This window comes from Rhodamnia argentea, chromosome 10 (genome assembly GCF_020921035.1).
Source record: "Rhodamnia argentea isolate NSW1041297 chromosome 10, ASM2092103v1, whole genome shotgun sequence".
Classification (NCBI taxonomy): Eukaryota; Viridiplantae; Streptophyta; class Magnoliopsida; order Myrtales; family Myrtaceae; genus Rhodamnia; species Rhodamnia argentea.
The window spans coordinates 14,578,799-14,605,094 of record NC_063159.1 but is presented as its reverse complement, the minus strand read 5'-3'; the positions used below and the strand labels follow the sequence as shown (position 1 = coordinate 14,605,094).

Here is a 26,296-nt window from a genome sequence, read left to right as displayed (position 1 = left end):
CTTTTTCTTAGTCCCAGTTTCATCCCAAAAATACTTTTTCATTTACAGAAACACCAAATAATAGGTCAAATGTTTCCGTTTAAAAAAAATATGATAGAAGATTTTAGAAAATTGTTGCCTAGCCCGCCCATGCCTTGACGCACATTAACAATTGTAACTCATAAAAAAAAAAGTTTCTTATATATTCCGGATTTATGCATAGTTAAATGACGCCTATCTAAGAGTGGATGTGCCATTGAATTCGTTGTATTTGCAGCACGCAATTAAGCATGAAATTCCAAATCCAAACAATAATTTGCATCAAACCCTATACACTTTTGCATAATTTCAATTTCATGCCCAAATAATTTCTTATTTACAGAAACACCCGACAATCTCTCAATTGAAGTCGTACGTCTCCGTAGATCGAAGATTTTCGGAATTGAGCCCCCACTCCACCCATCCCAAGGCGCACGTTAACAGCGTAACCCATTAGGCGCATTTTAGCGTGTGCCCCCCTTCTCCACCAATGCTTCCGACACCGTCTCTGTCTATGGCTCTCCTCTTTCCGCCTCTCCACTCTCCCTTTCCCTCCGTCGCTTCTTCTTTGGACTTATTAGGGTTTCTTCCGGTCTCTTCTCTCTCTCTCTCTCTCGCTCTCTCTCATTCTCTGTCTATCGCCATTGACGACGGATTCTGCATGCGACTGACGGAGCGAGGCTTTCGCTCGTCGGCGTTGCCATGGACCCCTGGAGGCACTCCAAGGACTCGCTTTCCTATCCCAATCTCTTCAATCTAGAGGTCCTTCGCTAGCTCGTTATTATTTTGTTTGCGTTTTGTTTCTGTTTGATTCTAGTTATTTTTGTTGCGGTTGGCATGTGCTTGTTTGGCGAGTTGAATTGGTTTGAATTTGATTGAGTTGTGGACTTTTGGGGTTCGCTTTAGGTTTCGTGTAGTTTTTTTGCTGCAGTTTTGCTTGGCGAGTGAGCTGATTCGGTGCTTTTGATTGTGTGTAGCCACTGATGAGCTATAAGCTACCCCAGCGCGATGATGATTTCGACTACTATGGCAGTAGTAGTCAGGATGAAAGCAGAGGTAGCCAAGGTAACTAACTCTCTTTGTTCGCCTGTTCGGGTAGCGGCCTTGGAGTTCATGCCTTAACCAAGTGTACTCTGCAGTCCTTGTGCATTGAGTTTTCAGGGTAGAAATGGTTTGGCGGGGACATAGTTTGAGGTATTGACGTTGCTTACTGCAAACGGTTTTTTCTAGGAGCAGCATTGCGACAAAGTAATGGTACGATGTCTAATAAGAAGAAGAAGCGATCTCTTAATAGTGATAATGAAGATGGAGACAGTTATTATGGAACAAAGATTACAGAAGATCATTACCGAGCAATGCTGGGGGAGCACATTCAGAAGTACAGGAGGAGACCGAAGGATCATTCATCCCTTCCTCAACCAGCAACAGTGGGCATTTCACTTCCGAGGAGCAATAATTCTGGCTCGAAAACTCATAAATTGGTGAATGAGCGGCATGGAGGCTCATATGACGTGGAAACTGAACCTGAATGGGCCAACGACATCAATCTTCATAAGGCTAGGAATAACCAGAATGCCGATGTAGCACCCAGTAACAATTTGGAAAGGTCTGCTTTTTATTTATGTATACATTTGTTTTATCTGTCTTTATACTGGTCTGCAATGCAAAGCAAATAAATTAAAGATGCTTATCTTTTAATTCTCGTGTCTCTTGGCAGGGTGGTATATGAACCTTCGTTTTTGGACATTGCTGATGGCATAGCATATAAGATTCCCCCAACTTATGATACACTGGCAGCTTCATTGAATTTACCAAGTTTCTCAGATGTCATGGTAGAGGAATTTCACTTGAAAGGGAGCTTGGATTTGGGTTCCTTGGCAAAACTGATGGCCAGTGAGAAAAGGTTTGGGCCTACAAATAGAGCTGGAATGGGAGAGCTCAGGCCCCAATACGAATCACTTCATTCTAGATTGATGGAGTCTAATGCAGTCCAACAGTTCAGTCTTAAAGTATCAGATGTCGGGTTGTCCTCAATTCCTGAAGGAGCGGCTGGGAACATAAAGAGGTCTATTTTGTCTGAGGGTGGTGTTTTGCAGGTTTATTATGTGAAGGTCTTGGAGAAAGGAGATGCATACGAGGTATGCATGCGATACATGAGGTTACCGCGAACAAATTAGTATTTTTTGTGAGCTTATATGTTATATAGCCAGATAGCCAGGAGAGAAGTGCAGAACTTTGAATTTTTCTCTTTTTGCTAAGATAACTAAGTTGTCGTCTTACAGATCATTGAAAGAAGTCTGCCCAAAAAGCCAAAACTGATAAAAGACCCTTCTTTGATTGAGAAGGAAGAAATGGAAAAGATTGGGAAAGTTTGGGTGAACATTGTCAGGAGAGACATACCAAAGCATCATCGGATTTTCACGACCTTTCATAGGAAGCAACTAAATGACGCCAAGAGGTTCTCAGAAAACTGTCAGAGAGAGGCATGTTTATGAGATGTTTTTTTTATCAAATAATCTTCTTTGTATTTACCAGGGAAAGTTCAAGCACACACTCACATCTGATGCTTTAGTCCTTTCTGATTAATGGGGTTAACAAGAGATTTCATAATTAAACTTTCTTTGAACAGGTCAAAATGAAGGTGAGTAGATCACTTAAGCTGATGAGGGGTGCTGCTATTCGTACAAGGAAATTGGCTAGAGACATGTTGCTGTTCTGGAAGCGAGTAGATAAGGAGATGGTATGGCACATACTCTTTCCTGTAGCTTGTTGAATTCTTTCATGATATTTGTCTAGTAATATTGTGATCTCCAATTGTGAAGTCTCACCGACACCTGAAAATATTTCTTGCTGCACTTTGTTAAGTAGTGAAAAGCTTGTACCTTGTGGCTTGACTTGAGCAAAACCTTGTTCTTTTTCTTTTTGACAAGTAACTTCCTTGCCATAGCAGAATAATATTTTGGATGATCTGTCTACAGAATCATGTGACAATCTCAGTAGGAAGTCAAACCTCTTTTTTTTTTTTACTGTTAGCTTTCTGTGTAATTATCTTCCTCCGTATTCTTAGTGAATTGATTGAGCTGAAAGTTCATTAGCTGCTTGCTTTTGGAATATGCTGTTGTAGTTTGACTGCTGCCCGAAGTTAATTTGGCAAGATTTTGGAGGAATCCGTTTTTATTAGAAGTCCCTCTTCAAAGCAGTTTCTTTGCTTATAACCATAAGAGGACAGTATTTTACAGTTATGTTAATCGTTGTCCCATCTCTACCTTCTCTGTTGGTCTACAATTTCTTTCCTTCCTAGCTTCCAATGTTGTTTTGTTGTCATGAAGAAGCTGCGGGTGAGCTTGTTCGGGAATTAGGTTCTTTTTCATAGCCTGGATGTTGCTGTCTCATTTTGTGAGATAGTCTCTCTGAAGATGACAATCATAATGTAGTTGTTTGTTGTGGAAGTATGTTGTGCTTACAGTTTACCTGCTTTACAGGCAGAACTTAGGAAAAAGGAAGAGAGAGAAGCTGCTGAAGCCTTGAAGCGTGAGCAGGAGCTTCGAGAAGCAAAAAGACAGCAACAAAGACTTAATTTCCTTATACAGCAGACGGAACTGTATAGTCACTTCATGCAGAATAAGCCAAATTCACAGCAGCCTGAAGCTTTTCCTGTGGGCGACACAAAGGCAAATGATCAAGAAGCACTACTCAGTTCTTTGGATGTCGGGCCTGGTGAGGATGAAGATCCTGAAGAAGCTGAATTGAGAAAGGAGGCTCTGAAAGCTGCTCAAGATGCTGTCTCTAAACAAAAAAGGCTAACTGATGCATTTGACACTGAATGCTTGAGATTGCGCCACCCCTCTGATTCTGAGGTGACTCTGCCAGATACCTTAGTAACAGGATCGAGTAATATAGATCTTCAGACGCCGTAAGTCTATTTGTTCATCCCACTCGGACAATTAATAATATTTGTTTGATTTACATGCTTCTTGTGCATAGATACTTAGCCATTTGGATGCTTTGTTGTCTACAGCTCTACCATGCCTGCTACTTCAACTGTTCGGACCCCAGAGTTATTCAACGGCAGCCTTAAAGAATATCAGTTAAAGGGGCTTCAGTGGCTAGTCAATTGTTATGAGCAGGTCGTTAGACAATTTCTTGTGAGCATTATATTGTGCTTTTTACATTAATTTCGGGGCATTTATTGAGTTAGAATATTTTTAGGGCCTGAATGGCATACTTGCTGATGAGATGGGTCTTGGGAAGACTATTCAAGCAATGGCATTCTTGGCTCATCTGGCTGAGGTAACAAATATTATGACTATTGTATGGCCTTGGTTATCTTCTCCTTTCATATGTAGTCAAATGAAATGGCGAATTTCCTACAGGAGAAGAATATTTGGGGTCCGTTTCTTGTTGTTGCACCTGCCTCTGTGTTAAACAATTGGGCAGATGAAATTAGCCGATTCTGTCCTGATTTGAAAACTCTACCTTACTGGGGTGGGCTTCAAGAACGGACGGTACTCAGGAAAAATATCAACCCAAAGCGCCTTTATCGAAGGTAAATGCCTTCTAATTACCCCCCTTTTAAACCAGTTGAAGGTTTAAAGACATAGAGTGATGGCTTTTATGTCGGATATGTTTGTTCATGGTGCAATGAATTCATCTCAAATCATGTGCGGGTTTTTAAAGGATATGAATAATTGTCGTAGGAAGTGTCCTCGAGCCATAAGTTCATAATGGCTGACCTTTGAGACAATGTATCTGCCTTGTCTTTTACATTTCCTGTTGTCAATATGTGATTGTTTAGTTCTTCTGTACTTAAGTGCACATAGCCAATAGAAGATTGATTTCTGAGCTCCCGCTCTAGTGTTTAGGCAACTGCTCCATATAGGATTTCTTAACTATGTTTAAATTCTATATAATGAGGAGTGTTAGAATAACTAACCCAAAAGTTTGTGGAATTAGGTGAAGGTAGATTCCGACCGTATCAGGTCGTGATAAACCTTGTAAGCAAACATTGTGAGATAACACTTAATACCCCCTTTCCCATGCAAATTAGTACAAAGAATGCATATGGAAGGATAACTTATGCGAGCAGAGAATTAGAAGAATTAACATGCCTGGAAGCTATAGTCTTTCATATTCTGCAAATTGAGTTCTGTGAAATGGAGTTTTTAATTAGTTCTGATTCCTTTTTTTTATGCCAGGGATGCTGGATTTCACATTCTCATCACCAGTTACCAACTGCTAGTTTCTGATGAAAAGTATTTTCGGCGTGTGAAGTGGCAATATATGGTACTGGATGAGGCACAGGCAATAAAAAGTTCGAGCAGGTTTAAGTTTGATTAAGATTAATTGTTTTTCCTTCACACATTGTGCTTTCATTGAAGGACCAAAGTTCCCCCCTCCTCTCTCTCTCTCTCTCTCCCATATTTATTGAAATTTCATATGTTCACACATACACAAACATACATAGATGTTGATGTGCTTACATGCTGTTTCCCTGTGCATCATCTAAGACTGCCCTGTTGGACTACATGCAGACAGATGCAGTAATTTTCCAGCACTTTGCAAAAACTTAAGAATTGTTTTTGTTAGTCAAATACATAAAGCAGCGACATCTCCAAATACAATAGCTATTATAATTTTTTCATGGGATATAAACAATTTGAGTTGTATTCTTCCCTAAAAATGGGTTTTACATGCTTTAGAAATGGACTTCAAGCATGTTGTCGTTTGCTTATTTTCTGTTTTCTCGTATAATTTTTTTCTTGTTGGATGTTATGTTACAGTATAAGGTGGAAGACACTTCTCAGTTTTAATTGTCGGAATCGCTTGCTTCTTACTGGCACTCCAATCCAAAACAATATGGCTGAGTTGTGGGCTCTTCTGCATTTTATCATGCCTACGTTGTTTGACAGTCATGAACAATTTAACGAGTGGTTCTCTAAAGGGTAATCGTTCTCCTGAAGATCGTCTTTACTATATGAATATATACTTGTAGTCTCATAGTTGTTTCTATGTTAATCCATCTCTTTTGTGTTGTCTCAGAATTGAGAATCATGCAGAGCATGGTGGAACTCTAAATGAGCACCAGCTCAACAGATTGGTAATCACATTTTGTCTGTAATTTACTTGGATTGTGTATTGAATTGATTTCATCATTGGCTGTTGATTCTGCTATAACTTCATGCTTTGCATGGTTAATTCTGCAGAATTGCAAAAATGAAAAAAGAAATAATTGTTTCTTGTTGGACTTTGCTTTCTTTTCACGTGCAAGTTACCTAAGGCATTTACCTGGCAACTTTGAGCTTGAAGTGTGAAATTGTATAACCTCCAGAACTAAGCCAATTGGAGCTAAAATAATTGCTGTTATTGTTTATGGCATGGGAAGCTTCCTATGATTATTCAGGTGGTTGTGTAGTTGCAGCCAATGACATCTTTGTATTCTCTTCTTCCATCCTGCATGATGTTTTTATGTTTGTGTCTCACAGCGAAGCAACTTTTTATTTTCTTCTCTGTACTTATGGAGTTATAATGCCTGCCTGCTGTGCCTTTTTTTTTTAATATAAACTCTGTGCAACTTGCCATGCATATCTATTATATTACATTCTTTATGAGAGGTATGTTGGCGAGCCTGATTAGTATTTTGACATAATCACCAAAGATTCGGCAGAGGAAGTTTTAACATGTTTGCTTTTTTTTGGGGACTGTGTTGGAGTTTTCAGACTGGGAACAGAAAAAATGTAGTTGTGTTTCTTTGTAATTCCTCTATTTTGTACCATTGCAAAGGTGGCTGTGAGCCTGTGACCAATCTTTTATTCATGACTAAGATGTTCCTGTTGTCACAATCTATTCTTGCTGAATATTCGAGGGTTCACACTTATTTGCTTTTCTGACTTGTCATATACTTGCTTGAGTGGTCAGCACGCAATTTTAAAGCCATTCATGTTGAGGCGAGTTAAAAAGGATGTCATCCAAGAGCTGACCAGAAAAACAGAGATTACTGTGCATTGCAAGTTGAGTAAGCGGCAACAAGCTTTTTACCAAGCTATCAAGAACAAGATATCTCTCGCTGAATTGTTCGATGGTAGCCGTGGACATCTCAATGAGAAGAAAATCTTGAATTTAATGAATATAGTTATCCAGCTGAGAAAGGTACTTTTTTCTTTATATGCCTTTTTTCTCTTGTTGCTGCACCATCTACCGCGAGATAGCTGGCTGGTGCTGATGAACCTTATCTTTGTAGGTCTGCAACCATCCAGAATTGTTTGAAAGGAATGAAGGAAGCACATACTTCCATTTTGGAGAAATTAAGAATTCTCTCTTGCCTCCTCCTTTTGGCGAATTGGAGGATGTACACTACTCAGGAGGTCAAAATCCAATAACGTACCAGGTACTCTTCCAAAGCTGTGTGCTCTCACAGATTGACGATAGAGAAACATACGTGAGTGAACTAAAAGTATGGTTCAGAGCCCAATCTTATGTACAGACAGATAATCTAAGTGTAGCTCTACATTTTACCTCAAAAAATCTCCTCCTATCTGAGAAAAACTTCTATCTCCAGTTTTGGAGTTCCTCCTAAAAAAATCTAGAGGTTTACCTGTTTAGTATGTATCTGAGAAGAGTTTTGCCTTTTCTGCATAGATGTTTCTTCATGTCTTTTCACAGTATTGTTTGAAATGAACTGCTGGCAACGCTAACTGCCAGCATTCTTTATATTTTGTTGAGTGATGATAGTTGCTCCAAACTTGAGGAAAATGGTCAATTCATCTAAAAGCTTAAGTTGTTAAATGGGGTTGTGGATTATTATTTACGTGCTCTAAAACTCCCCCTCATGCAAGCTTGAATTTGGAATAAGACTGAAGTGAAGATTCATTATAAATGGAAAGAAAAATTAGTAGCTTGATGAGATTTGAACACAGGACTGCTCACTGAGAACACGTTGGACAAATAATTTTCCTGAAAAGTTTAAACTATTTGAAGCAGGCCAGGAATGTGTTTATAACATATCCCTCAACCCTAACTCTCACGTGTAAGCCAGTCCTTACATGTGAAACACAGGGCAGGGGCTTAATCACATCAAATAGACAACTAAGACCGGAAAATAGGTTAAATAGGGCGGGGCCGTAATCACATCAAATAGACAACTAAGACTGGAAAATAGGTTAAATAGAATGAGCAATTCACGGAATGAAGACAAAATGGGAGTATGAGTATTTGTTCTGTTTATGCTTTGGCATCATGTGAAAAGGACTATATCCATAGAAGCTTAATTTATCGGATGAAAGCTCAGTTTAATAATTGTATTCTCTGATGTCTGTACGGTACATTTCTAGGACACAGTGCTATGTGCGTCCAGCTCATGCCCATGGGGGCTTATGAGCTCAAACTAGGATAAAGACGACATCTACATAGTAGATTAAAGGTTATTATTTAGAATTTTCCGTGATGTTTTTACTTTAAAAGAGAACGGTAGTGTGTGACTCTGTGCACATGATTGTCACACTGACAGTGCCCAGTTTTTTGTGCTGAAGCCGTTTGATTTAATTAGTTAAGCACATTGAAGCGGTGAAAATGCTTTCTGGAAAATTTAAAGATCTTCCCCTAGCACCCTTATGAGCTAATTGAAAGCTAAGCACTTAGGGAGCTTGTTTGAGTGCACAATTTTTTCATACCAATTTTGAGTAGGCATTTTGCGCGAGCTTCTTTGCAACTTGCCTTAGTGTCATTATGAAATTTTTTGGTACCAACTTTATTTGAGTAAACTGACTTCCTTGTTTAACTGGATGCTACGTGCCCAAGACAAGTGTACAGTGCATGTGTTTCACATAGATATACGAAGTAGAATGTTGGATTCTTTTTCGTGGCTGTTAATAATACTTAGTTGACATATTATAATGTGCACCCATGTGTGCGGGGTGACATTCATCAGTGCTTTCCACTATTTGTGTAGTCCTCCTTATTTTTAGCTTGGACACCTATATTCCTTCTGCTTTCTTGCAGATGCCAAAACTGGTGCATGGAGAAATTCTACAACACTCGGGAATGCTTGACGCATCTGTTAGGCATGGTTTATGCAGACAGTCCTACCTAAAACTTTTTAACATATTCTCCCCCTCAAACGTGCATCAATCTATATTTTCCGAGCAAAACAGCTCTAAGGGACCATTTGTTAAAAGTGGTACCTTTGGTTTTACCCGTTTGATAGATCTTTCGCTGACTGAGGTTGCATTCGTCGCTACTGGTACCTATATGGAGAAACTGTTATTTTCCATGGAGAGATGGGACAGTCAGCTATTGGATCAAATAGTGGACTTTTTAATCGAAACCACAGATGATGACATGAGATGCAATCACCTTGACAGAGGAAAAGTGAAAGCCGTCACGAGCATGCTGCTAATGCCATCAAGATCCGAAGCAAGCTTGCTTACAAGGAAATATGCTACTGGTCCTGCCGAGGCTCCATTTGAGGCTTTAGTTTGCTCTGATCAGGATAGGCTTCTATCCAACTTTAGGCTACTGCATTCAACACATGCATTTATTCCCCGAACTAGAGCCCCTCCGGTATCTTTTTATCTATCAATTCCTCTTATTTGATCTTTCAATCTCATTTTTTGGCATACATATTAGACTGTCTATCTTTCTGCAACAGATTGGTGTCCATTGCTCGGATAGAAACTTCGCATACAAAACAATTGAAGAATTACATCATCCTAGGATTAAGAGATTGTTCTTAGGATTTGCCCGCACATCAGAGTACAATGGACCAAGGAAGCCATTTTGCTCGCCTCATCCTTTAATTGAAGAGATTGATGCTGAGCTACCTATCTCACAGCCTGCTCTTCAGCTTACATATAGAATATTTGGTTCTTGTCCTCCCATGCAGAGCTTTGACCCCTCGAAGTTGCTTACTGTAAGCTATCTACATATTGGAGGCTCCAATCTGTTGGCATTGATATGTTAAGAAATTTTTGTGGGAACAGATAATCTGATTGCTTGACTGTTCATTTGAAATTGGATACAGGATTCTGGTAAGCTCCAAACATTGGATGTGTTGCTGAAGCGCTTGCGTGCAGAAAATCATCGTGTCCTTCTGTTTGCTCAGATGACAAAGATGCTCAATATTCTTGAGGTAATGTTTACATTCGATCTCTTCTGTTCCTTGTTCAGTCAGGATCCTATAATTTTCCTCAACTTATCGAGCTCTCCATTGCGGTTTGTCATGCTCAGTATGATTAAAGTGAATCGGGAATGATTTGATTGTCCTTTTTGGGCGTACATTGTTCACCTAATGGCTCGCCTTTCTTAAGTCTTTACGCGCTGATGAATTGCTGAAGCCCTAGTAGTTAATTGGAATATGTATGATGATTTATCTGGATCCAGATTTAGGGGGAAAACTGCAATCCCTGTAGATATCCAATACCATATAGTAAAGAGGCATAGAACTCGCCGTCCTTTCATAGTTCACAGTGTACTCTTCTTTTTCTTTCTTTAGGGACATATTAGAGTGCCTTTTCATATTTGTTTTTCTTCCCCTCTTTGTTGCTGGATAAGTCCTTGCATGTGATTCCCAGTATCACATGTTGGTGAATCTGTAAGTCTAGAAGGAACAAAGGGCAAAGCAGTTGATGTCACCTGTGGGCTGCCAGTTCCAAACCTATCAGTTTGTCTTTCCTCGACCCACATCCCCTATTTATCCTCCCTTCATCACACTGGCTTTCCTCTGAAGTGGCCGTGGCAACACCCCCTCCTCTCTCTCTCTCTCTCTCTCTCTTCAAAAACCTCTTTTGCGAACAATAGTCCTTTGGCACCAGGAGATGCAAGGTGGTTTAGTGGAATACAAGTGCACTGTGCAGATTGAGCAGTTGCGTTCCCTTTCGAGCAAGATATCTTCAGCCTATTTATCTCGTGAATATTTGTTTGCATCACCGTTCTCTTGTTATGGGGAGAAATGGATTGATGGTCATGTATCAATATTTATTGCGAGTGGATACTTACAGTTAATCAGATTTGTTCCGAGCTGGTTATCTGACATGCTGCATCTTTACAGGACTATATGAATTACAGGAAATATAAGTACCTAAGGTTGGATGGATCCTCCACCATTATGGATCGACGAGATATGGTCAGAGACTTTCAACATCGGTAGGGACTTTAGAATGATGTTCCAACTCATCTTATCCGCAATACGAATGATGTTTTGTGTGTGATTCCCTGTTCTTTGGAAAATTTGGTAGTGTCCAATTGTTGTACTTGTCTTGCAGGAATGATATTTTTGTCTTCTTACTAAGTACCAGAGCTGGTGGATTGGGAATTAACTTAACAGCGGCTGACACAGTCATATTTTATGAAAGTGATTGGAATCCAACACTTGATTTGCAGGCGATGGATCGAGCTCACAGATTGGGTCAAACAAAGGATGTTAGTTGTGAAAACTCTCAAAGGCTCTTTTAATTTCCAGATCCTTATTTCTCCATTATACTTGTCTTAGGAGTATATCTTTGCCGCCACTCCTTCCCAAAAAAAAAAAAAAAAAAAACTCCTTACACAGCATTTAAGTGACGTTGGGTATGCCTGCAAACAGTCAAGGCAAACAGTCAAGAACCATCTGTGCTTGCTGAAGTTGGTGTCCCTTTGGCCTCTATGGATAAGTTTTGTGATATGTCTGTATTTTGGATTCCATCTTTAAATGAAAATTTGAGTCGTCTTTCTGTTTTATAGGTTACTGTTTATCGGTTAATCTGTAAAGAGACCGTTGAGGAGAAAATTCTTCAAAGAGCTAGTCAGAAGAATACTGTTCAGCAACTTGTCATGACAGGTGGTCATGTCCAGGGCGATCTTTTGGCTCCTGAGGATGTTGTATCGCTACTTTTGGATGATGCTCAATTGGAGCAAAAACTAAGAGAGGTTCCACCACAGGTTGGAATAGAACGTTTGTCATTGTCGTCTTTTTCGGACTTTAGTTGATGCAGTTTTGCCTGTACTCTGTTTGAGACATTTCCTAATGAGATGGAGAAAGCACAATATAAATGAAGCTTGAGTTTTGCAAAGGGTGATGTATTATCTCATCCCGTTGTCAGGTTAAGGATAAACAAAGAAAGAAGCAGCCAACAAAGGGCATCCGCTTAGATGCTGAAGGAGATGCATCTTTGGAAGACTTAACAAACATTGCTGCTGAGGGTGCTGGAAATGAGCCCAATCCTGATGCAGACAAATCAAAGTCCAGTAGCAAAAAGGTATCCTCTCGTGTTATGATTTTAGCAGTCAGAAATTGGGATTTACTCTGTGAAACTATCTAAAAGAGAGGGGCATGAGGCATGACTGAAGGAGCATAATTGTGTGATCTGGGATAAAATAGTTGAAATTTGTTGTTACCGGTGTAAATACCTGAACTTTTGAAGTTGCTTCCTTTTGTTGTGCAAGCTCTTGGTCTAATTAGTGAATTCTGTCCCTGTTAGCACAAATCAGATGTGCACTGTTATCTGAGGCTTTTCCATTTCAAGTTGTTAGTAGGAGGGATGTCGCAACACCCCTGGGTAACATTCTCTAGTATTGGTCTGAGGAACTGAAAATTTTGAACTCACAGGAAAACTTTTGGTAATAAATCGTGGATGTCAAGTGAATATCCTTTGCTAATGGTGATGGATATCTGCTGGCATCAATGTGTTCCTTGTCCTGAATTGTTTTCTTTGTTTGTTGCAAGCTCCATGTGGTCCCCCATTTTTCAGTGCACATTAATCGTGAGAGGGGTGGGTGAGCTTGAAGGGATATCGTGCTAGTGTGAGCTTTTATATTATGTGTCCCTAGCATAAAAGCTGGTTCTTTTGTCTAATTGCCATGTTGTTTACCCATTGCATTTATTGTCAATGTACATCCTAACTTGATTGCTGCTGCCGCACTGTTTTTGTTTGTCTTTTTGCCTTATTATGCCGTGAACTTTTTTGCTGGTGATTCTTTTAGTCTCTCCGTGGTCTTAGACACTAGCATGACTTGTAACGATGGTGTCAATAGAATGCTGTGCTTTCTCCTGTTTTTTAGCATGCTTTGCTGGTCATGCAGAGGAAAGCTGCTGCGGACAAGCAAAACTCGTTGAAGTCAAGAAACCCGCCTAGGATGAACGAAAGTAGCTCATCGCCTGCAGAGTATCCTTTTGACGACGGCTTACAATATGACGACCAGCAATCACAGAAACCGAAGAGACTAAAGAGGCCTAAGAAGAGCGTGAATGAGAATCTTGAGCCTGCATTTACTCCTGCACCCAACATGCCTCCAGAGCAAGCTCTATTTCAGTCTATCCATGAATTTGGTTCCAGTGATCCCAGCATATGAACAGTCCTCAACTTGTGACGCCATGATATAAAGGAATTGTGAAGTGTATAATCATATCCGCTCCCACTTGCTGACCTTCCACATCACGGAAGGCATCGAGCGCCGCTTTTTGGCCCCTTAACGGCGTGGGGGAAGAGTGATGAGATTCGAGGAAAGGCAAAGTCTGACCTGTATAATTTTTTTTGTATAGGTTTCGGCAAAGTAGTTGTAGATCTACTGTTTATTGATAGCTTGTATAGGCCGAGGTTATCGAGTCTTTGTCCCATAATGCAGAGATAAACATTTGTACAGGTCAGATCCCAATTATAATGGATAGTCCTGTTCGGAAGAAGAAGCTGGCTTCAAGTCTTGTAGCCTACTCGTTCATGAAAAGAAAGCCAGTTTAGCGAAAAACATGGCGAAATCACTTGTGAAAGAAATGCCATGAGTATTGAAGCCAAAAAAAAAAAAAAGAAAAAAAAAAAAAAGAAAATCGATACACTATATTGTATTGTATAACATATAAATATTGGAATTATTATTTGGTGATTCCAGGCTACGTTAGCCAACTCAATGTTGGTCGTTAGATTCGGTGGTGCCATTTTTTTTTCTTCTCTCTTTTGCCCACCTTGCCAGAAAAACCATGGACATATTGGGGGTTGACGGGCTTGGCCAGAGAGAGAGAGGGCAGGCTAACGAATGAAGTAAAACAGGGCAAAAATTGAAATGGCGGAGTGACTGAGATTGAGGCCAATGTTGAGTCCTTTCATGGGTACTCTCGTATTAATGACCGTTTGGGAAGTCGGTAGCTTCCAAAATATTTATTGCACTTTCGCACCGGCCTCTATGCTCAACTAATCCCGCCCTCTCATTTAATGCCTCCCTCCGTCTCTCTGTGGCTCTCTCCACATGACTCCAGCTCACCAGTTTTTCGTTTCAGCTTGGTGAGCTACATGCAACTCTCCTCTTCTGCTCCCAATGACTCGCTCCAATTCACAGTCGCAGTCGCACTCTTGTTATGCACCCCGAGCTTTAGCCGGTTCTTGCCTCCTGGGTCCGGCAATGTAGTCTTGAACAAGAGAAGAAGTAGAGTCAGGTTTGTAAGTGGGAGAGCGTTGTTACGATCACAAGTAAATGACCCTTTATTGGACGGCTCGACTTTGGAGTTACCGACACGGAAAGGTCGGTCTTTTCTCCCTTCCCAGCAATATTTTAGTGGCATTTTGGGGACTTCCGTTGAGGCTTTGTAGTTGGGGTAGATGAACGAACTTAAGAAGACGGAGATAACAAAGGTGGCTAGGTTGGTCAGAAAATCTGAGTGGAAAAATGCAGAGTTAGTTTGAGTTTTGGCGTAGAATATCCAACCAACAAGATTTCATTCTTCTGATAAACAGCGAAAACTCGGAAAAAGTGGGGAAATCTCGTGGGGTTTCAAGCTGGGGGTTGTGATCATTCATTTGATGAAGGACTGTTGTTGAGAGAAGCAGCTGCATAAAATCAGGTGGGTTTTGCAGTGTCTGATTGTTGTGGAATTAATGCAAGCATCAAAACAATAGTAAGAACTGGTGAGACATACAAGCATTCGCAGGGCCACGCCTCTTCAATATCGCCAAGGTCTCAGAAATTAAGGTGGTGCTGGTATTGTTGATGATCTATTGATTTTGGAGTTGTATTGTATCAACTCTTTGGGAGAAAATGGTGGGTAGTGTTGAGAGGGTTGCTCAAAATGGATACTCAAATGGATCCATTCACAATAATGGGAATGGTTTGGAGGAAAAACTCGACGAGCTCAGGCGTCTTCTCCTCAAGGCCGATGGCGATCCATTGAGAATTGTCGGTGTGGGGGCTGGTGCTTGGGGCAGTGTTTTTGCAGCTCTGCTTCAAGATAGCTACGGCCAATTTCGTGACAAAGTTCAAATCAGGATATGGCGAAGGCCTGGTCGAGCCGTGGACAGAGCCACGGCTGAACATCTCTTTGAAGTCATAAATTCAAGGGAGGATGTCTTAAGGAGGTTGATACGACGCTGCGCGTATCTGAAGTACGTCGAGGCTAGACTTGGCGATCGTACTCTGTTAGCTGATGAGATTCTGAAAGACGGTTTCTGCTTAAACATGATCGATACGCCTCTCTGTCCCTTGAAGGTGGTCACCAACTTGCAGGAGGCCATTTGGGACGCCGATATCGTGGTGAACGGGTTGCCTTCCACGGAGACGAGTGAGGTGTTTGAAGAGATCAATCACTATTGGAAGGAGAGGATCTCCATGCCCATCATTATTTCTTTGGCGAAGGGCATAGAAGCTGCATTAGATCCCGAACCTCATATTGTAACTCCCACTCAGATGATCAACCGTGCAAGTAAGAGTTACCTCCTTGGAGTTAGAAATTATCTATCACCCTCCCTTTCTCTGGAGTGCGTTGTGAAGGGTTTTGCTGATTTGTGTGTAGAACTCTGTTTTCCTCCTAGTCTAGCCAACTCTGCTCCTGCAAAAATATATTAGAAACTTGGATATATCCTGTCTGTTTAGGACATTGATGAATACTTCCCTTCCAACGCTGAGCATCATCACTAAACAATTTGAGTCTTCACTCAATTCATCTGTTGCATTGAAGTTCAATCCTTGCTTATTTAGCCTAGCTTTTACAAAAGGATGGTTGCATTCATCTGCTTTCTAAGCATTTATGATATCCGCTCGCTTGGCAGCTGGAATCCCCACGGAGAACATACTTTATCTTGGTGGACCGAATATTGCCTCTGAGATTTACAACAAGGAGTATGCAAATGCTCGAATTTGTGGATCCGACAAATGGAGGAAGCCTCTCGCGAAATTTTTGAGACAACCCCATTTCATAGTGTGGGACAATAGCGATCTTGTCACGCACGAGGTCATGGGCGGCCTCAAGAATGTCTATGCCATTGGAGCTGGTAATTTGTCAATAATCAGTAACTGTTGTACAATGCAAATATGTTTGTAACATTACCATCATCGATACAATCATTTTAAGAACCCCCTGCATTGTCCTCCTTCCACGCTGAATTTTTTTCCAGGAATGGTTGCTGCTCTTACCAATGAAAGTGCTACCAGCAAATCGGTGTACTTTGCACATTGTACATCGGAGATGATCTTCATAACCCATCTGTTGGCAGAAGAACCGGAGAAACTGGCAGGGCCTTTGCTGGCCGACACGTACGTGACATTGTTGAAAGGTCGTAACGCATGGTACGGGCAGATGTTAGCCAAGGGGCAGCTGAACCTGGACATGGGAGATAATATCAGCGGGAAAGGAATGATTCAGGTGTCCGTAGTTTGAAACCTTACCGTCTTGATGCAATTGTCAGCTTACACATAACTCTGATGATTGAGTTCATTTAATAGTTCCTGTAGGTTGTCTATATATTTTGCCGAATTTCCTTCTGTTAGTATATGTTTGATCTTACACTCAGCTGTTGCCTGACTTCGACATGTTAATTTCAGGGTGTCTCAGCTGTCGGAGCCTTCTATGAACTATTGAGCCAGTCGAGCTTAAGCTTGTTGCATCCAGAAGAAAAGAAGCCTGTTGCTCCTGTTGAACTCTGCCCGATCCTGAAGACACTATATAAGATTCTGATAGTGAGGTACTTTCTGTATTGCATGATGGGAAAATTGTCTAAAGTCTTAAACTTATTGCACAACGACTAGTTCAGTCATAAGTCTCATAATTGTGCTAATTGAGTTTTAAACCTTTTGACAATTTACCAATTTAGTCCTTCGGTTAATTTTAGCCCGAAATTGCTGTTGTGGACGTCGGCTGCCCTACTTGGCACGGTTGACAACCGACGTGGAATTTTTTCAAGCTTTTTATTACAATTTTTTTTATTGTTAAGGGTTGGCAAGGGCCAAGGGCGAGGGATGCGAGCCTCGCTAGTGGTCAACGGTAGTCCCCGAGCCTCAGCCGCTAGCTGGCAGCCCTCAACAATAAAAAAAAAAAAACTAAAAAATTTCAAAAATTTCAAGTCAGCATAAATCGTGCCACTTAGGACAACTGGCATTCACATCAGCAATTTCTGATCAAAATTAGCCGGAAGAACTAGATTGACAAGTTGTTAAAAGATTTAAGACTCAATTGGCACAATTATAAACTTTAAGACTGAATTGGTCAAAATGCAACATGTTTAAAACTTTATGGACAATTTTCCTGAATTTATTCTGATTTTGCAACTCAATGTGCGCTTACTCTCTTGCATATATGCTACAATCCATTTCATTCTGCAAGCCGACTAATCTCAGCTCCCTCCAATCATTGAATCCTTTCTATGAAATTCATTTTTGTATGGTCACCATTTGCCAGGGAACAACCTGCGCGAGCTATCCTGCAAGCTCTGAGGGATGAAACCTTGAACGACCCTCGCGAACGAATCGAGATTGCACAGAGCCATGCTTTCTACCGACCTTCGCTTCTTGGTCAGCCTTGAGCAGCTTGTTCATCCGAGAGAGCGATAATAAGAAACCATCGTCTTCACAGGACAGGACCATTAACTAATACCCAAGACAGAAACATAATGGGCTTGTAATGGATTTTGATTTAATACATCTACATTTTGATCAACTGGTAGCTCTTGCGCTTTAGCTAGGAGTGGCTGCACAGCTTTTCTGCAGGATTTTTCTGAGTCTTTTCGAACCCTTCTCAAATGAAGATGGAACTTTTGTCCCCATGTTCTTAAGAATTAAATCTGCTTAATAGGTCGGCTTGCATTACTTCGATCCTGACAGAAGGGCCAGAATCAAGTTGGATCCAACTGGATCGCACCCCTCTCTAGTCTCGTCGACTTTTTTCGATGTCGGTGGTTTGTTGGGTTGTAACTGGGATATGGATTCAAATATACGGAAAAGCTAATGGATAGGAAAGATTTTTCTTTTTCTTTATTCTCTTTGAACAAAGGATAGGAAAGAGTTGAACGAACCTACAATGTTTAGAGGAAATGGGTTGGCTGAGTGGAGTCAATTGAGTCATTTTCATTCTCCTTGAGACACTCAGCAAAAAGGATGTTTGATTCTCCAACCAAGATGCATCATCTCTAGGACACTCTCTTTGAAGGCAGGGTGATTTCATGGCATGATAATCTCAGCCAGTATCATGACCAAACTGCAAAACTATCATTACATGTCGCAGATGATCTGTGAAATGATTTAACTGGAACTCCCCCAGAGTCACCTAATAGTAATAGATAACCAGTAGTAGTAGATGACCAGCAGATCAAGAGAGGTGTTGTCTAGAAAAGGCCAACTCTTTCCAATGGGAATATTTAAGTCACACGTGTGGTTAAAGATTTAAATCTGACTATGAACAAGGCAATGTGAGTCTCAAAAACAGAATCTCTGTGCTCGTTTCCACTCGGGCCGAGATAGTTACCACTAAAGCTTAACCAAACGGAGCCTGCAGACCGCTCTTCCTGCTTACCTCATGCCAAAACTGAAAGCTAGCTGAAGGAGTTCTGGCTACAAACTGTCTGATTAATGACCGGTAACATAAGGAGTTCTGGCTACAAACTCTTGCCTGATATTAATGACCGGTAACATTCTTTCACAAAGACGATATATGATGTTAGCAGAATTGAAAATTTCAAGGTCGGTAGCGATATCACCTGCATTTTCTCAAGATTCACAAACAAAATATACAAACTCTAACTCCAGGACAACACATTGTTTCTACTTGCCCAATTGTACGAAGTGCAAAAGATGAGTGATTCAGTACATGAACTTGTGGTGAAGATCTGACATTCTGTAACTATGTAATTGTTCTATCATTTCCTACATGCTTACTCTTTCAGCACATGTGAATACCTATTTATGTACATCTGAACAAGATGTGTATTAAAGCTTTTCTTACTAAAGTACCTGTTACTTTGTATCACCTCATGTATGATTTCCGGCCATGGTCCTTTGAAGATGGAGCCAACCCTGTAACCCACATGGATCAGCACAGAACTTTCCAAGGTGCAATTGAAGTTGCAAGAACACCCACAAATGCGCATATACAAGCTGTAAGCACATAGCGGATATAAACCAGACTTGGAAATACGCACCTGTAATCTAGCAGCGACCGACTTTATTAGCTATTTGCTCGACCAGCAACTTTTTTTTAAGCTTAGAGTAGTTTTTGAGTTTGTGTTTCTTTGCAATGTCCCTCAGATCCTTTACCTTCAAACTCTCCAAACTGACTTCAGCAGGGCTCCGCAATATCCCCAGCTCGTTGTGTAAATCATCTGATTTCTCAGATTTAATCATCAGTGGTTTGGTCTTACATCCAGAATCAGATACTTCTGCTTCAAAGTTGCCCATGTGGGTAACCCACACAGAAGTTACTGTGTTCGATGTCTTCTGTCTTTTCCCTTGTTGCTGAGAAACCAAACCTGCAGTAACATCAGGGGCAAGAGCAGGATGTCTGGCTTCAGAGTGGATTGCAAGAACAAACTCCTTTAAAATCTTTCCAGTCAAAGGCTCATTTACATTGGGGCACTTATTAACAATTTTGAATAATCGTCCCCCTGCGGTGTTTGAAAGGGATGCACTTGGTGCAATTTCCACTTGCTGCAAACTTTTAGAACTCGATAAATTTTGCTCTGTTTCCCTCTTACCCTTCTGCTTATGTGGCCACTTTGACTGGATCAAGTTGGATCTATCAGCAACAGAAGCATCATCCTGTAGTTTGACTGCAGTGGAAATTTGTACTTCTTCCCCAGGATCTGTCTTCATCACATGTTCACTCTTCGGGTCCCCTGGCTCTACCAATGAGGTCAAGGCAGAACTACTAGTGTCAGGATTTCTGGTTTTCCCACTAACAATCGGAGATGAGCTCAGCAAGGCCTGCTTCTTGGTAAGAGCACCCTTCAGTTCTTCCTTTCCATCTTTCAAGGCAATTTTCAGCATTTGATCGCTATATCTTGGCTCTTCATCAGGATTTCTGTTGTTTTCTGGAAGTGCTCCTGTTACAGCGTTAGGTGTCTTCGTTCTCCGATTGCAACCACCATCATGAATAGAGGGATCTGGAACAGTATACTCAGTGGTTGCATCTGGAGGCTGGCCATTGAGATGAATAATGGTGTTACTGATGGAGTTGATATTGCGTAAGTGCTTTTCTAAGAGTCTGCCCTTCAACTTCCCAAACCCAATGAAAATGACGGAGGTATTTCACTGAAGCAAATGAAGAAAATGAAATTCTTACCTCATCAGATTTCGCAGTTCTCCCCTGCAGCTCCATAGGCTGATTTAAGATTCTGCTCGTATCGCTAGCACTACCATTTCCATGTTCAACATCGTCGACAACTTCCAGTTTAGGCTCACACAGCTTAACCATGTTCCCATTGTGAGTAGTTTCATCTCTTCGAGCAGACAAACTGGAGCTTTTGACGGTGGTATTTGAGGGCTATGGATAGCAAGAGGAGAAAAGCAGAGGTGAAAGTCAGATAGGTTCCTGGAGCAGTAGAATCAGACTAAAAAGATGATTAAAAAAAATGCAACAGTGCCATGATTTGCACATTTGAGCTGAGTTAGTATATCAAACCCGAGTAGAGAACTTAAGAGTACATTTTTTAGGTACGTAATCTAAATGCACTTTTATCTATCGAAGAAAGAAATTATTCTATTTTTCTCAGACTTGTTTGATGATTTTAGGGCTGCAACACTACAAACAGTTATGGAACTGTATCCAACCTCTGCAATTAAAGCTTCAGGATGAGGTTCCCCCTGTTGTTTCCCGTCAGAATCGGAATGAACAGATGGATCATCTACTGCATCTGTACTGGAACTTTCATCAACTGTTTCCAGAGAACGTTCATGCTTCTGCAAAAAACAGTCATCATCAGTCACTAGATGAATTAGAAGAGAGCTAGAAGCTGCTGGCAGTTCTATCAGGAACTCACAATGAGTATCTGACATATTCAAATCTGTTTAAAGAAGCAAAAAGGAAACTACAAACTACAAAGGCAGAAATAATTGTCAAGATATTTTCTCATGCTTTGCCCAAAAGAGATGCTGTGCCAATGCATAGATTGTAAGATGTAAATAAATATGTGAAGAAGAAAGAGAGTACTTATTGAAGACATTCCCTCAGTTGTAACAGTACAACAGACATAGCCCAATCAAATATTTATGCTCCCTGTTTGACATAAATTGATCGAAAGAGGGGGACGCTTGCAGGATTTATGATGTTACTTGGCTGACGAATAGGTGAATATGGTCAAAAAGAGGATGCCGACAAGTGATTTATTAAACTCAACACACTTACCATTCTAACAAAGGGCACACACATACTTCTAATTAGTATAAAAAGAAGATTCATACATGGTATTGCTTACTGCTACACGGACATGTGGATATCTCCTAACTTAATCCACGAAGGAAAACAAGAATACTGTTAAAATCATCACCAATGGTGGATTTGCTGATTCTGAGGACTGTTCATTCTTTCGGATATCCAAGCATGGAATAATCAATAACAAAAAATGACAATAAACCTTAGTATTCGTGACATAGGAACTGGAAGCAATTGACATAACGAATGGGACACATTAATTGTTGAATGGAAGCAGTTAGCCATTGCATCTTTGGCACATGAACACGAGATTGTATTCAACCATTCCTTTCTACTCGCTCTCTTTTGATCTAGTTAGGAACATCAGATCCTGGTGCCACAGCAAGCACAGGTTTGATTGCCATTAGAAGTACAGCGATAATGAAATAAGAGCCAAACCTGGTCCTTTTCATGGCAGTGGCTCCTAAGTAGAGCCTTCACCATGTCATGCATTCTCTCAGTAGGTTCCTCATTCACATTTGAACGAGCGCCAGAATCATCCTGATCTCTACACCTCAACCACTTCAGAGATACACGAAAGTAATCAATCTTTTCTTTCAATGCATTGCAGCATATGTTAGGCCATTCTTCATATTCAATACACGCTAGTTCACTTTGCAGGCACACCAGATGCTTTTCTAGTTCATCGATTTCGTCATCGGCCTTCCTTACCAATATTTGCAGCACTTGTACACAAGCCAGCTCATTCGCCGCATTCCCTTCTAGTAGATCTGCAACCAGCAGACATAGTTGGAATCACAGTTCCACTGTTACTGATGACATAAAGAACACTGCCAGGACTTGTGGAGAAGATGAGGATGAAAACTCACCAACACCACAACCTCCGTGGAAGTCATGTTGACACCCAAGTGGCATGTCGATGCTGCTCTCTGGTTCACCCGTGTAGAAATAATTGAATTATAACAATGCGATGGTACACAAAAGGAGCCTTAATATTGAAAAAATTTATCAAAAAAAGTAAAGAGCAGGAGAACCTTGGATATGGGGTGGATCCCAGAGATCCCATGCCATAATTTCGTAACTGTTTATCCTGGAAAGTTTGCAATTTACCATCAAATCTTTGTTGTTAACATTACCATTCCCGAAACACTGATGTAGACCAAAGTTCATGAGTCAACAAACACACGAAGAGGTTTAAGCAAGCTTACAGTGTGCAGATGACATACTATAGCAGCTATTTGCAGATAGATTGGGCATGGGAAATTTATTCGTAGAAATTGTACAACTAGAACACACAATCGATTTTTCATGGCCATTGAACAGACAAGCTAAGAAATTCATCCATAGGCTGTCAAGAAAAGCACGTAAAAAAAGCAAGAATGTGCGAAAAACCAGCAGAAAAGGGAGGAAGGAAGAGAAGAAATACCCAGTCGGCTGCATCAATGCTGAACATGAAATCACCCACCTGAGAAACCAAAGCACGCAGGAATGTCACTTTGACAATAAATTAAGGACATGAATATTCCATTCGATCGATGATGCGACCCAGCCCCGAGGCGAATAGCTATAAAAACTACGACAACGACCTAATCAACTCGAGCGAAACAAAGCCAGCAAGACAAAGTTAAAGAATCGCAGTCGAAGCAAGTGAATGCTGAAAATTACAAACTCAGAATCGCTAAGGCGAAACTCCCAAAACCCGATCGAACAGGAATGCTACAGCCCTGGAAAAAAAAGCAAGAGCAACCCAGAAGAAGAAGAAGAAGAAGAGAGATTGTGGGTAAGGGGGCTTCAGTTACTGCAAGTTCTTGTCGTCAGGCGCAATAAAAGAGGCTGGGCGCGCAACGCCAAGAAGGTGCAAAATGGAGCCTTTGTTCGTAATGGTAGCTTCTGAAAATGTCGACAAATTGCAACAGCTAACGCACGCGATTTCGCGGTAAATGTCGCAAAAAAAGATACGCCAATCCTCTGCGCATGTGCGAGTCACCATCTTCGCCAAAATTAGAAAAAAAAAAAAAGTAGAGAGAGAGAGAGAGAGATGACAATGCACCACCGTCAAAGACGAAGCGAGAAAGAAAATATTGGCGTGAGAAGAGTGAGAGATGGAAAACCAGAACGGAGCGTGAAGCAGCAGCAGTACCTTGAAAACGAGAGAGAGAGAGAGAGGCCTGCAAATGAAAGCGATCGACCAGCTGCTCCTGTTCCTGCTGTTGCTCAGCTCTCAGGAGAGAAAGAGAGACCGCTGACTGCATTGAAGAAGGTGGAGAGAGAGAGAGAGAGAGGTGGGGCCCACTTCGGACAACCTTTTTGGACACGTAATCAGCCTACGTGGACGCTGTGGACCTCGTGGAAACGAAAACGGCTTTGCCTTGCCTGCTAAGTATATTAATGATTAATGAGTAATGAGAGACCCACTATTACGTTTTTTATGAACAGCTCTTTTTATTTTTTTTCAAAGTTAAAAAAACAATTTATCACCTGAATATATCATTTGAAGTTAAGGAGAAAATTCTTTATTTTTAAAGATAAAAATCGACTATCATCACTATTCTTCTTTATAATCGGTAAAAACACGATCCACTTTTTATTCCTTCCAAAATTACCATGCATAATAAAATAAATAAATAAATAAAACTATTATGTAGAACTGAAGTCGAAGCTCAAATGTTGTTCCCTCATATGTTCGTCACTTGACATTCGATATTATGTCGGTGATTGCCATGTAATAAGCGGCATGGCATAGTTATGCCATATGACTCATACTTGACCGGCTAACATTTATTTAGTTATTTGACATGTTTTAACTTCCATCACATATTAAATTAAAATTTAAAATAGGTAAAGAGAAAGTATCCTCAAAAGTGTTCTTTGAAATTTCAAGTTTAAATTGATAACGTAAATCAAAATAAGGATAACGTTCACAAATCTTGAAACGAATTTCCATTGTTATTCCTAAACATTTATCTCTTTTGATTCACCTCATTAATTTTAAATTTGAAAAATATCTTTTCTATGATAGGTCCATGTTATTTGAAATTAAGTAAAAAAGACGAATGTATCCTATTACATGAAGGATGTTCATAATTTGGAGCATAGCGTTTTTTAAAGAGTTAATATTATGAAAAATTTCAAATTGATACACATATGTTAAATTTACCTTAAACTAATTTTTGACCATGAAAAACCTAAACAGACACGCCTGTAATAAATTTATTTCAAAGTAATTTTTTGACCACAATAAATCTCAAATTTACCCTCCGTTAGTTTATATTAAATTAGGTTAATAACACGAAAAATCCTAAATAATAAATGGGGAAGGTAAAACCCCAAACCGGTATACCTGTCAACTAGCATATGTCATCCAACTAAAAAATTGAACAAGAAAATTTAAAAGAGACTAATAGATAGTAAGACTTCCGTTTGTTTCGCAGAAAATGAGTCGTTTCTAGAAAATGCTTTTCGGGAAGTCAATTTCCAAAAAAATGACTATATTTTTTGGGTGTTTGGTTGAAATATGAGAAAGATCAGGAAAATATTTTTTGTTGTTTGGTATGGGAAATTGGATTTAATTTTCTTCCATGCACTTTATTTAATAATTTATTATTTTTCCATCTTTTTCATTTTTTATTTTTTAAAATCGAATTTTAATATTTTTAATTATTTATCTTTTTTCCCCTTTTTTCTCCTTTCTCTTTTCTTTTTTTCCTTTTTTTATGTTTTTCTCTTTTCTCAATTATAGTTTTCTGTCGGTAATGATTGGGAATTTTTTTTATCGTCTTTTTCTGAATAAGAGGCGAAACATAATTAACTTGAATTCACGACAACTATTCGAAATCTTAGTTAAAGACTGGATTTGTTATCTCATGTTTGCTTTTCGTGAAAAAATACCAATTGAAGTGGAGGGTTTTTTTCAAACAACAAGGAGTTGGGTCAACTATTCAATCAAATGATATTGAGCATATTTGACGGCCGGCGACCGGGCGTAGGCAATACCTGGCCTCACACAAGGTCGGCAATCACCGGCCTAGCCTTGCGCGAGGTCGGCTACGCTAGGCCGAGCCTTACGGTTTGTGCGAGGCATGCGACGGTTCGCTTGGAGTCGGCTCCTCGCCTTGCCGGATCTGGCGAGGCCAACGATGGTTCGTCTGGTTTCGCTCGAGGTCGATGACGCTTGGCCGGGCCTTGCTCGAGGCCGGCAACGCCAGGGTTCACCTTGGCGACCACCACTGTGGCTGTGGCGGGCGACCGGGCGAGGGAGAAGAAGGAATACTAAAAAAAAAGAAAAGAAAAAAGACGAAAAAAAGGAAAAAAAAAAAGAAAGTAATTAAAAAAATGAATTTTATCCAAAAAATAAAAAATAAATTTTTTGAAATTTTGAAAAAATAAATAAAAATGAAAAGAAAGAAAAAAATAATTAAAAAAGAAAAAATAGTTAAAAGAGAAGAGGAATGAAAAGTGTGAGAAATGTTTTCCTCTTTTCAAAACGAAGAAATCATTTTTCTTAGTTTTAGAAGGTGTTTTTTTGTTGACGGGAAAATATTTTTCATTGACCGCTTATTTTCCGTCCCCCAAACACCGGAAATTGGGGAAAATTTTTTCGAAAAAATATTTTTTGTGAAACAATCGGAGCCTAAATTTATCACGGATGTGCCGGTTTTGGTAATTTGCCACAGTTTTATCAATCTGAGA

General features: G+C 40.2%; 3 protein-coding genes across 16 annotated transcripts; 2 read left to right on the top strand and 1 right to left on the bottom strand.

Moving 5' to 3' along the window:
- Nucleotides 1–449: 449 nt before the first annotated feature.
- On the top strand, nt 450–13,672 carry LOC115730656 (chromatin-remodeling ATPase INO80). 3 transcript variants are annotated; one of them, XM_030661278.2, is made up of 23 exons: nt 450–780; nt 996–1,083; nt 1,255–1,624; nt 1,736–2,156; nt 2,301–2,501; nt 2,648–2,758; nt 3,501–3,931; nt 4,037–4,145; nt 4,228–4,308; nt 4,392–4,564; nt 5,214–5,339; nt 5,799–5,960; nt 6,058–6,115; nt 6,934–7,164; nt 7,256–7,402; nt 9,013–9,573; nt 9,662–9,922; nt 10,034–10,141; nt 11,060–11,154; nt 11,274–11,430; nt 11,731–11,928; nt 12,090–12,245; nt 13,069–13,672. In XM_030661278.2, exons 1-23 carry the CDS (start codon nt 721–723, stop codon nt 13,336–13,338), a joined length of 4,575 nt encoding a protein of 1,524 aa, XP_030517138.2. In that variant the 5' UTR covers nt 450–720; the 3' UTR covers nt 13,339–13,672. The 3 variants fall into 3 exon arrangements, with proteins under 3 accessions (XP_030517138.2, XP_030517131.2, XP_030517143.2); XM_030661271.2 differs by having other exon boundaries at nt 451–780; nt 1,249–1,624; XM_030661283.2 differs by having other exon boundaries at nt 731–780; nt 1,158–1,624.
- A 538-nt stretch (nt 13,673–14,210) lies between these two features.
- On the top strand, nt 14,211–17,926 carry LOC115733017 (glycerol-3-phosphate dehydrogenase [NAD(+)] GPDHC1, cytosolic). Of its 2 annotated transcripts, XM_030663696.2 has the most exons (5): nt 14,214–15,673; nt 16,020–16,241; nt 16,365–16,612; nt 16,792–16,931; nt 17,645–17,926. In XM_030663696.2, the coding sequence occupies exons 1-5, from the start codon at nt 15,013–15,015 to the stop codon at nt 17,766–17,768; spliced, it is 1,395 nt and encodes a 464-aa protein (XP_030519556.1). In that variant the 5' UTR covers nt 14,214–15,012; the 3' UTR covers nt 17,769–17,926. The 2 variants fall into 2 exon arrangements, 1 of the variants encoding a protein (XP_030519556.1); XR_007196762.1 differs by lacking the exon at nt 17,645–17,926 and having other exon boundaries at nt 14,211–15,673; nt 16,365–16,697.
- Nucleotides 17,927–18,954: 1,028 nt separating this feature from the next.
- Nucleotides 18,955–23,993, bottom strand: LOC115729001. Of its 11 annotated transcripts, none has more exons than XM_048286050.1 (10): nt 23,563–23,738; nt 23,407–23,523; nt 23,034–23,072; nt 22,642–22,697; nt 22,477–22,545; nt 22,046–22,377; nt 21,007–21,135; nt 20,519–20,719; nt 19,380–20,373; nt 18,955–19,254 (listed from the first exon to the last, which is right to left on the bottom strand). In XM_048286050.1, the coding sequence occupies exons 1-9, from the start codon at nt 23,595–23,597 to the stop codon at nt 19,387–19,389; spliced, it is 1,965 nt and encodes a 654-aa protein (XP_048142007.1). In that variant the 5' UTR covers nt 23,598–23,738; the 3' UTR covers nt 18,955–19,254; nt 19,380–19,386. The 11 variants fall into 11 exon arrangements, with proteins under 11 accessions (XP_048142007.1, XP_030515277.2, XP_048142010.1 ...); XM_030659417.2 differs by having other exon boundaries at nt 22,477–22,536; XM_048286053.1 differs by lacking the exons at nt 23,407–23,523; nt 23,563–23,738 and adding an exon at nt 23,748–23,993 and having other exon boundaries at nt 22,642–22,756.
- Between the last annotated feature and the right edge of the window lie 2,303 nt (nt 23,994–26,296).